The following is a 12331-nucleotide window of genomic DNA, read 5'->3' as shown; positions in this document are numbered from 1 at the left end:
CTCTACCCATTGATAGCATACAATCTCTTCAATATGGGATTCACCTGGTTCCCCACTAGGAGCATGAACCTTTTACATTCGAGTATCCTAATGTTAAGCCTACTGTTTTTGGCAAATAAAATCCACTTGCTTTTGGATTAGAAGCTTTATTAAAATGTAATTAAAATTAGTCAAAATACACATCAAGTCCTTACACCCATTCATTTTGTTCAATTTAGTCCATGTACTCAAAATCGAATCAATTTAGTCCCTAAATTTTGAGAATTACTCCAATTTAGTCCCTCCCCCTAACAGCATCTAATTTCATCATTAAAAATGAAGATGTCAGCATTGACGTGGCATACAATGCTGACATGGCAAGCAAAAGTGGCTCGAATTGCTAACATGGCATTGCCACGTCAGCATGTCAAGATGATGTGGCGTTGCCACATCACTATTTAAGTATGGGTTGTTGACATGACACTGCCACATCACCATTTAAGTGTGTGTTGCAGACATGGCAGTGCCACATCAACATGCAAGGGTGACGTGGCAATGCCACTTCATCATCTTGATTTGGGTTGTGATGTGATACTGCCATGTCACCAATTGGAGAAAGAAAGCAAAAAAATAAGAAGGAAGAAAAGAAGAAAGCAAACTAAAGAAAGAACTAATTGAAGAAAAGGCTTAGGTGTGGTGGTAAGGGCTTTAGTGTGCTAAAGGTCTTAGGTTCGAACCTTAGCAATTGCATAAACTTTTAATGAAAAGAACGAAAAGAAGAAGATGGTGATGTGGCATTGCCATGTTACCTTGACATGCTGACATGGTAGTGCCACGTCATCAACCCAAACACAACTGGTGATATGGCACTACCACATCACCTATGACATTTTGGTGTAGCAGTACCACGTCACCTTTGTATGCTAATGTGGTAGTGCCATGTCAACAACATACACTAGCAGTGCCATGTTCGCAACCCACACCCAAATGGTTATGTGATAATGCAATGTCACCTTGACATGCTGACGTGGAACTATCACATCAGCAATCTGATCCACCCTTGCTTGCCACATCAGCATTGTGTGCCACATCAACGGTAACGTCATCATTTTTAACAGTCAAATTGGATGTCGTTAGGGAGAGTGATTAAATTGGAGCAATTCTCAAAATTAAGGGATTAAATTGCTTCGATTTTGAGTGCAAGAACTAAATTGAACAAAATGCATGCGTATATGGACTTAGTGGGTATTTTGACCAATTAAAATTGATCAAATAAGGTTTAAATAGGCCCTGTTCTTCTTACAAGTAAAAGCGCATTACTTTTTAGTGTGATAGATAACTAAAATAAGGAAGAGATAAAAGAGGGGTTGGGAATGGGGGAAAATCCCTTTCAATTGAATCATTAAGATAGGTTTGTATTTTAATATTAATTTTAAGTAATTAGATGAATCTTTATAAAATCTATTAACATGAAAATATTTTTATTCACGTAAAATTTCAATAAAATTTATATAACTTAAACTTGTGAAATTTTATAACAAAAATGGTCCAATAATTTCCAAAACTAATTTAAGAATAATTAAAATGTAATTTTTGAATTTTCATATTCCACATTGTTTTTTGATAAGTGATGATTTCATTATAAAGCTCTAACTATAAGTCAAGCTGAGCAAGTTTACGAAAAGTATCCAACCCCTTAGCTTTGGCAGCATGAGGTCATGTATCTTAGCACCATAGCATTCACCTTTTGACATTGTACACATATTCATCTTCACACCATAACTCAACTATTACCAAAGAAACATGCTTAATTATTGTACAACATGGGAAATTCCTATTACTTTTACAACCTATCCTTGATACGAAAAAAACATGGGAAAGTTATTCAGGACACAACCTAAACACTGTACAGATATTGAACTTAGCACCTATTTGGGACACAATCTGAACTCTATACAAATATTCAACTTAACACTAGATCTCAACTACTGTACAACACTTATTTGGGACATAACTTGAACACAACCTGAACTCCTTATAGATATTCAACTTAACACCTATTTGGGACACAACTTGAACACGGTACAAATATTCAACTTAACACCAGATCTCAACTATTAACACTTATTTAGGACACAACCTGATCAACTTAACACCATATCTCAACTATTAACACTTATTTGGGACACAACTTGAACTCAGGACACAGTGGTAGATCTAGGATTTTGTATGAGGGGTGGTTAAAAAGTAATCATACAAGGTCATGGATCAGGTCAATGATTTGATTTGGAGAAAAAAATTAATCACTTTTAAAATAAAATTTAATTAATAATTTAAATATAAGTTTTTAAATTCATCAATATAAATAGATATAAAGTAGAAAAAAATTAACATTAAATTTTTAAATTAAGCATTGTAAGTTGTGCTCAACGTGCTTTAATGCTTTGAAATTCATGTTAACATATGACATATTGCATAAATGCTCAAATCAAATCAACAAATTGTAAGAAAAATCAACGTAAAAAATTATACTCTGTAGGTAGTTAAGCAATGCATCTTTTACTCCATAGGACAATAACATATTATATACAATAATGCAAAATATTCTAATAAAGTTATGTCAAGTCCTCATATTTAGGTTAATCCAGCTATCTAAAAAAATACATGTTAAAGCCCAATCCTCCAAATTGTGATTAATAATGAACAATGTATATCAATAGTTGAAGAAACTTAGCCTAGCAATCATAACAAACCTAACTTCAAGATTATGTTGTGAGTTTGATCCGTCACATTCACTAGAAGAGAATAAATATAGAGCAAATGTATAAATTAAAAACTGAATTGAGATTTGGGAATTAAAGAAACATTACCTGCGAATTATGACAAATTCATCTTAAATGTTAGGAAATTCAAAATTTGTGTGAGCTAAAAGGATTTAGTATAGTTATTTGGTTTTGAGAGGAGAAAGGGATTTCAAATTTGTATAAGTTAAAAAGGGTTTAGTATACTTATTTACTTTTGGAAAAAAAATTATTTGATTGATTCACGGAAAAAGAGAATAGGAGAAAGGGTGAAAACCAAAGAAAAAAAAGAGATGAACGTTGTTTAAAAATCACCCAAGTAAAAAGGGTGAAAATAAAAAAAAGGAGATGAAGGGTGAAAACCAAAAAAAATACATTAAAAATAGTTTAGTATACTTATTTGGTTTGGAGAGAAAAAGGTTATTTGATTGATTCACGAAGAAAAAGAGGAGGAGAAAGGGTGAAAACTAAAAAAAAGAAAAAAGAGATGAAAGGTAAACACCCAAGAGAAATGATGAAAACCAAAAAAAATTTTAAAAAAAAATAGATGAAGGGTAAACACCCAAGTGAAAGGGTGAAAACCAAAAAAAAAAATAAGATGAAGGGTAGAAACCAAAAAAAAAAAAAAGGGAGATGAAGGGTTTAAAAAAACACCAAGAAAAATAATGAAAAGAAAACAAAAATAATTCCAAAATTTGGACCTAAGACAAGTTGAACCAAGCTTCTAAAAGTTAACCTAAATTTCTTACCACTTTTCCACAATAATTCATTTGGTTTAATTAAGGGTGTCAAAGTTATATATTTTGAATTTTATACACATAAAAATAAAAAAATTGAAGCAAGGTTCATTTGATTTATTTAAAGGTGGTAAAGCTATATATTTTGAATTTTATATACATAAAAATAAAAAAAAATTAAAAACTGAGAGTCCATCCCTCTTCCTCTGCCCGTAACGGTATAGATATTCAACTTAACACCTATTTGGGACATAATCTGAACATGCTACAGGTATTCAACTTAACACCAGATCTCAACTGTTAACACCTATTTGGGACACAACCTGCACACTGTATAAATATTCAACTTAACACCAGATCTCAACTATTAACACCTATTTGGGACTAAGAGTGAGCAATTGGCCTATTCAGTCGATCGTATTTAAAAACCAAATAGATAAATATTTTTAAAAAACCAATCAGAACCAACCAAACGTAATAGAGAACTAAATAGACTAAATATCGAATTGGTTCGGTTGGTTCAGTTTTAGACTAAAAAGACCAAAATTTTGTCATTTCTTTTGCAAATTACAATATTAAATTTAATAAAATTCATCCATAATTATAAAATATGGAATGACAATTAGTAATGAAACTATGTAGTTTATATAAATTTAAAAATAATATATATAATATTATATATACTAATTTATATATAAAATATTGTTTGATTTATTCATCGATTCAGTTCAAAAAATTTAAAATCGAAAACCAATCAAATAAGCCAATTAAATCAAGCTTTTTGAACCAATAGACCTAATGGATCAATTAAATAGAATCGATTTACTCAAATCGCATTCAGTTAGGTTTGGTCATTGATCAAGACCAATTTTACTCACCCTTATTTGCGATACAACCTAAACACTATACAGATATTCAATTTAACACCAACTCATTTTTTTTTTTCATAATTGTGGATTGGTGAAATTGATCGTTCGTTCTTTTACAACGGAACTGAAGACCATACTACATCCGAGTGTTCAAATATGAAGCCAGCAGGCAAACAAAATCCTCCTCCTTGTGACATCACTGCTAAGTTTAGTTACCCAAATCCAAGGGCATTTACTTGAAATAATTCCTTTTTTTTTTTAAAGCAAGCAGTTGTTTTATTATCCACCCAATAGTTAGTATGTCACCCAAAATCTTAAGCTATGTAAGTCAAAGACTTAAAAAACTCTAGCTTTAGTTGTTTGGGTCCCTGTATATTTGCAACATATCATTAATTGCTCAAAATGCAGATGGCAGCACAAACCCAAAAACAAAAAACCCTAAACAGTTATCAATTCCTCTACCCTATCAGCTCACTACCACAAATTCATTGTTAAGAACTCTTTAGAGATCAACATGAGACCCTATACTCCAAAATAAGACCGGTTGTTATCCAATATCCTCGTTTACAGCAAGACACATCCATGAATTAGTTTAAACCTTTGTGTCAAGGCCATATAATTTTAACTAATTTTTTTAATATTTTAAAATAAATAAATTAGTTTAAATATATTGGCTACATGGTTGCTTTTAGGACCTTCAGTTTGCTCCTATAATCATTATTAGGCGAAGGCCACATCCAAGTGTTCTAAAGTGAAGCCTACTGTTGCTGGCAGACAAAATCCTCCTGCTTGTGGCATCAGTGCTAAGGATCCATGCGCTAATTCATACCAAATGACATGGTGCTTCTTCTCTTGGACAGAAAATTACTGTATTTGGAAGGCAGCATTGTCTATCTCCGTATGCCAAATATTTTTGGCTGATCTTGTTACAAAAATTAGGCACCGTCATATTCTGTTTGTAACTGATAGAAGATATTATTGTATGATGAAGTCTTATCATTATTTCAATGACCGATGCTACTCAGAAAATAGTTCCAACTCTCTTTTCTCAGGGGAGATCCATAAATATAGAAAGAAAGACAGCCAGCAAAAAGGACAAAGAGCTACGCTGTCCAGAAATGATCATAATGTAAAAATAGAAGGACAGGTTAAAAGATAGCAGCAAAGCAAAACAACAAAGGTGTATCCGTGTATGGCCAATCCTTCAATAAAACAGGAGAAGGAAAAACAGTCACAACTGCATTATATTCTTAAAGAAGCCCCACCTCAAGCTGGAATTTTTGCTAGTAGAACTTGCACAAACATAAAACCAAGATGCTGATTGCTATCCTGTAATTCCAGATGAGTTTTGGTTTTTTTTCTTTAGGAGATACCACGAATCAGTTTCTGTTATATTCTAATGTCAGAAAAAAATTCTTTTTTCTATATATGTTCTGGTCTTCCATCATGGTAAATTATTGATCTTCTTGCAAGAATTTACTATGGAGGGGTGAGAATGTCTTCTGTTTATATTAAGCTATATACAAATATATGTGCATGTATGTATAAAATTTGCCTGTGTTTCTGGCATTTGCATCTTTCCCTTTGCCAACTATGGCTTAATTTTATTATTTCAGTTTTTGACAATACTCCGGATCAATAATTATTTATGACAAAATGGTGAAATAATGCTCTTACTATGTTACATATGCTACTGTACTAAAATCGGAAGGAAAACATTTGGCCATCTGGGACAAAATGATCCAACATGGTGTATTATGCATATATTGGCAGTTTGTAAGTTCAGGTAACTTGGACTGATGAAAGGTCCAAGCACACATAGTGAACGGTGAAACATGCAAGCTATAGGCTGTGATATTTTAATTCGTTTATAGTCATGTTTGTGTTGTTGTGTAAAACATAATTATATCATAAATTCACAACTCTAATATGAGGCCTTCAGTTCAAAAGCGAGGAGAAGTTTTAAACATGTAATACATACTTCCATTACATTAAACATTAAACATAGACATTAATACAAATAGAACAGAGAGACAAACTCTTCTAGACATCATTTTTAATGGCAGAACTGTATCCACTTTGATCATCATAGTACTTAGACCACAGCATCACGCCTCCATACTTGGCAGAACCTTTGATGGCAGGAAGTACTTGAGAAGTAAGATCGGATACAGGGATAAAGCCACTACCAGCTGCCTCAGGTGATGCAGGAAGTCCTAAGAAAATTTTGGTAGCAGGAACATCTGTAGTCCATTGTTTCCATGCATCTTCTAGGTTTGCAATATCACCTGGTGTGTATTGGCATTGACGGTTGTTATAGAATTGCACCCAAACATAGTCAAAAAGGCCAGTCTTAAGGGCACCCCCAACCCAAGCATCAGGGAATGGGCACTGAGGAGCTGCTGTCAAGTATACTTTCTTACCATGTGTGCTATACCTGGAGAGGTAGCTTGCAAGATCATCCCAATGTTGGTTTGTTCCTCCTTCAATATCAAAATCAATTCCATCCAAGACAGCATCTCCTAGAGGGCGAGAGGAGGATTGTCCCCCCAAGAAGTTGTTCCACAAATAGGTTGCAACCTGTCGAGCATCCTTGGATGAGGCAAGGTAGTAGCTCCCTGCTCCTCCTCCAAGTGAAAGCATTACTTTTATTCCTTTTGCTTGACATGATTTGATGTCAGAGCCTAAACTAGTGCATCCATTGCTGTAAGGATCACAATGACCAGCAAGGTTGATCATGGGAGTCTGACCATTGCCAAAGGTTGGAAGGAAAGCTATGTTCACAAAGTCATAGTTGCCTGTGGCACACGTCTCTGCCAATGTACCCTCATTTCCATTCTGACCCCAGTAGATTGCTATGCCACCAGCATCGATACCAACAATTAGCATCAGAATGACTGAGCTGATGAATGCTAGTGAGATTGCAGACTTAATTGCCATCTTTCTTTCTGGTTTAGCAAGTGTTTGAATTGCTTTTGGTGCTTAAAGTGTGCACAGAAGCATCCTTTTTATAGGTAATGAGGTCTACATTCTGTTTTCATGGAGAACAGACACCGATGCTTAGTTCCAATAGTGTCTGGACTAAATTTGATGGATGTGGATTAACACAGATGGTTTATCGGAAACTAAATAATATTTTCTAATCTTTGAATGACTGCTCAAATATGCATGACATGATTTGTTTTTTTAGGCATTGTCTTCTATTTTGGTAGCTTATGATTATTTCCTTTCTTTCAAATGCTTGTGTTCTGATGAGTGATAACCATTCTATATGACTCATTCTTGAAAGATGACAAAAGCTAGAAGTACAAGAGCCTAAGAATCTGTAAATCCTAAAACTTTTAATCCATCATTTTGAATTTTAAGGGTGTCATTTCCTGGGATTGAAATGTAATTATAATTAACATGACTCTTGTTTTGGTAAGTTTATACAGTAATTTATCATTTATTTATAATCCATCATTGTCTGTATATGACTTAACATTTTCAGACATAACAAAAGCTAGAGACGAATTGAAGTCCAAGAATGGGAATCAAAACAAGAACATGAATTAGCAGCCAATAATGTGGTCTTTGAACTCTCCAATTTCTTGCATTAGAATATGATTACTTTGGCATTCCATTGCAAGCACTTTTATGCAAAGTAATGACAGAAACATAGCCGTCTGTGGCTTAACCTAGTAGGGGGAACACTTGAGTGAGTTCAGACTGGAAATCTACCTATACCATTGTTTGACAAGTAAGATGGCTGATCAATTTCAATATCAGGACATATCCACAGGATTTAACTTTATAAAACTGGGTTAAAGGCCCAAAATGCATTCAATAAAGAAGGGCCGAAATCCAAAACAAAGGCCATTATATATTTCTATTTAACAATTGTAACTGGAAAAGCCCCGGTCGAGTTACTCTCTGCAGATAATTCTAGAATCTGTATTCTAATTTCCACACCGTCATTTGCCACGTGGCAGAAAGCTACTTCTTCCCATAAACCCTAAACCCTTAACCCTTCTGCCTCACCTATATCAAGCTCGTCGCAAAGGACTCAAAACCCCAGGAGATCAACCTCCGAGTTTCCATCTCCCAAAACCTCCAAATCAAACTTATTTGCATCCATGGCAACCACAGCAGCTGTTGCAAGGAATCTACTCAGAAACAGCAAGTCTTTGCCGCAGATTCTCAGGGGCCAAATCCTTGATCGGTCCAATTATATCAATAACATGGCTAAAGAACATCAAATCGCTCAATCTTTGTTTGTTTCAAACCAAAAGATGCATGCCCAAATACCCATTTTTGATTTTAGTGAAATGGGTTCTCTTGTTGGGTCTTCTGGAAGGCTAAGCCTGGCGGAGGAAGGAGATGGGCGTGGGATGCGTGGCGTCGTCGTCGAGGCACGTGGGAAGCGCGTGGTAAGTGATGATGATGATGATTTTGATGAAGTGTATGAGTACGGAAGGATTAAAGATGAGGATATCGAGGACGATTTTGAGGATTTCGTTGAGGATGCTGATAGTGATGATTTTTATAGTAATGACGAGGATGATGATGGTGAGGATGATATGAGAAAAAGGATGTAATTAACCGTTAAAGTGCTATGCTTTCACTATTTTACTTTGTTTTGCTTAAAATTATGAACTTGGTTCTTTTTGTTTTGATGTTTGGGGCCTATTAGAACAATCAAGCTTAGCAGTGTAATCTATATCTGCTTCACAATCTGGCCTTTGGTTATGCAAATAAGTTCAAAAGAAATAAATAGAATAGCATTATCTGCTTATTCAAAGATAAATTTAGCAAAAATCTTGATTGTGCTATGCTGGCATAGGTTTCTAGAGTCTAGTTCATGCCAACTTAAACAGTTTCTTCATTTCTCTGGTCATCCCACTCTGCTCTGGGATAGCCTGCAACTCAAAGTCATTTATTTATGTCACAAGAATTTTTTTGGTAAATGTCAGTCCTTGTTATCTTTGAGAAGCCTTCACTTTGATCTTAAGGATGCTTCACTATTCGTTAATGGCTTGAAGCTGAAGGCCCTTTGCTTTTGCTTCCTTTCTGAGCAAACAGAGCTGATCTGAGTATGAGCATGTGTCCTTTTTAAGTCCAGATTTTGGGTTTAATGTTTCTTTTGGTTCTCAACAATGCAGGATTCTCCAACATTTAAAACTAAGCCTAAAAGTTCTTATATTCAAATAGAAGAATTAGGTCCAATAAACCTGTAATCAGAAAAATCCTGAAAATGTTCAGGGCATTCTTTGTTTATGTAATCTGCATTCTACTAAAGGGTGCAAGATAAGACATCTAGCTGCCCTTATGGAATCCATTGAACAAAACTGAAGAGAATCGAGTTGACTAATATTAATTTGGATCTAAAGCATACCCTAAGTCTCTAGTAGAAACTGCTGCAGCAGAAAGAAATGGAGGAACAGGGGCCTGAGGAACCATAATAATCAGGCCTTGACTATATTGGTTGGATTACTCAAATAGGTGAATTTCCAATCACTCTTAGAAATATGGGTTTTGGGTTCCATTGCCCCTGCTTTATGATGTTTCTATAACTTTGGGTCAACGTTCTATGATATAAGATTTTTAGCAATTAAACTAGCACATTATAAGATTACTAAATCACCTTGGAATCATTTGAGCAAATGGAACAGTTATCAGATCCATTATGGAATTTATTTATATAGCACTTGTGGTTGTAATGGTACTGGCTCCAGCTGTGCCGTCCGGCAGTTCCTCTGGTCACAATTGTAGGGCTATGTAATGCTTCCAATGGTTGAAACAAGTGGAAATATTATTTCATATGTGCAAATTTTACTAATGAAAAATAAGCAGGTGGAAAGCAAGATCATTAGGAATCAACCGATAACGATGAAGATCAAGTTTGAAACATGATTATTAATACCAAAAGAATGAAGAAAAGATAGGATATTAAGGACTAGGGGTGTCCATCTAAGGAAAATTGTAATTGATAAACTTAGGCTTGGTGCCCTATGTCAGGGTTAGATCTATCAAAATAGGCCTAATTTATTGGGTCGGTTTATTTTTTATTAAAAATAGAATGGGTTGAGGTATGAAAATTTATATCTATATTAAAATTGGGTTTAGATGAGCTAGTCCATTTGATCAGTGGGTCATCTCTAATTGGGATGGGTTAGCCTTATGGGCTGAAAGAAAAAAATAAATTTATAATTTTTGTTAATTTAATATTTTTATATATTTAGTTATATAAAATTAATAATTTAGCTATCGATGGTACTGCTTATTTTATATATTTTAATATCTTTAATCTTTGCTTGTCAAATTAATAATTTTAATTAAGATTAAAACTCATTATCTTTTTTTGTTTCTTTTATGGCAATGAATATTAAATGATAATGATTCATACCTTGAAACATTATTGCTATCCAAATAAGATTCTAATGTTTTGCTTGAGATGAGAATTGGAAAGGATATAAATGAGTCTTTAAGTTTCTATTTATTTTGCTATATACTTATGTTGATGGGATTGTAGTTTGTGTTAAAGATTGAAACTTTATTTATATTTGATGTAATTTATTTACTTATTTATGTTTGGTGTAATTAATTGTTTGTAACATGTTTTTATTATTCAATTTATGAATTAAATCATGAAACAGTTTTATTGATAAAGAGTTTGTTATGTAGGATTTTGGAAATGAATTTATTCTTTTTTTTTTAAAGAGAAGTGTGTCAGCTCTGCCCATGAGTTGACAAGGGGTGAACTGGGTTAGGGTTTTGACAATTTACGTAAAAAATGGTCTATATCAACTCTTTTGAGGTATTGTTCATCTTAACTACTCTTCGATGTGAGACTTATAACTTTGTCCACACTAGAACCGTTATCATTAACTATCACAGTTCACATTAACCCTTGCATTGACCTCACTGTTTTATCCCATAAAAGACATTTCACAGATTAAAAGTGGTATGAACTTCTATAAGTCTAGTATCATTCTAGTACATAGCTGATGCAGGATTCATGACCCTCATTTACGACTACGACATCTTCCTTTAACTCCTCATTAAGAGCTTCTCTTCAATATGAGACTTATGACTTTACTCACTAGGAGCATATCTCTACAATATGGAATTTACATGGTCCATGCTAAGAACATCCTGGGTGCATTTTGTTGAATTTTCTAACCCAAAAGAAATCCAAGAGGTCTCTCAAAGCAATCATTAAAATGAAATATTAAGAGGAAAAGAATTATTTATGAGATTCTTGATTAATAATTTAAAGCCCCAATTAAAGAAGTTTAATTTCCATGATCTCTTTCCATAGCTACAGAAGAAAGGTTAGCAAGGCAAGGTGTCACGGCGATAAACAAATGTAACTCCCACATCAAAGAGAGCCATACGGCTGTTACACTTAGCGGGAAAAATGTAATACCCTCACAAAAAAATATTATACTTAATTATGTCATAAAAATATTTATATTTATTAAGTTATAGTTTTTATAAAAAGAAATAAGTAAAATATCGTTTTATTTTTTTTACAATTACAGTTATGATGTAGAGGTTTATTAACAAAGAGAGAAAATAAGAAAGGACTTTTAAGCAAATAGAATAGTTTTATTTTAATTAATGTCAATTTTATATTATTACGTAAAAAAAAAAAATCAAAGTAAGTTAAAATAAGTTTTACATTATCACGTCTAAAAGAAAAGTAGCATTTTTTCNCGAGGATTTTGCTAATAAACAATTATACAGAAAGGCAATAAGGAGCTGCCTCACTACCTTATGTGGTAGTCTTTTGTAAATCTTGAGTGAAATGAACTTTATTCTGCCTTTCAACAAAAAAGAAAAAACATTTTGATACGGAAGGATTACTAGATTCAAGACAAGATATACAATAAGGTGGAAGTCTCATAATTTAATATTTAATTTCTTTACTTTAAATTATTACAGAGTGATATGTAAAATGGAT

General features: G+C 33.5%; 1 protein-coding gene across 1 annotated transcript; it reads right to left on the bottom strand.

Annotated features, from left to right (window-relative positions):
• LOC18593973 (hevamine-A) lies at nt 6430-7326 on the bottom strand. The gene has a single exon (XM_018124622.1). It carries the CDS (start codon nt 7324-7326, stop codon nt 6430-6432), a length of 897 nt encoding a protein of 298 aa, XP_017980111.1.

This window comes from Theobroma cacao, chromosome 7 (assembly GCF_000208745.1).
Source record: "Theobroma cacao cultivar B97-61/B2 chromosome 7, Criollo_cocoa_genome_V2, whole genome shotgun sequence".
NCBI classification, from domain to species: Eukaryota; Viridiplantae; Streptophyta; class Magnoliopsida; order Malvales; family Malvaceae; genus Theobroma; species Theobroma cacao.
Note: the sequence above shows the minus strand (reverse complement) of the source record. Positions and strands in the feature narration are given on the sequence as shown.

Bases quoted from the DNA above. Each gene is read 5' to 3' on its own strand.
- LOC18593973 (XM_018124622.1), bottom strand. From the start codon at position 7,326: ATGGCAATTAAGTCTGCAATCTCACTAGCATTCATCAGCTCAGTCATT.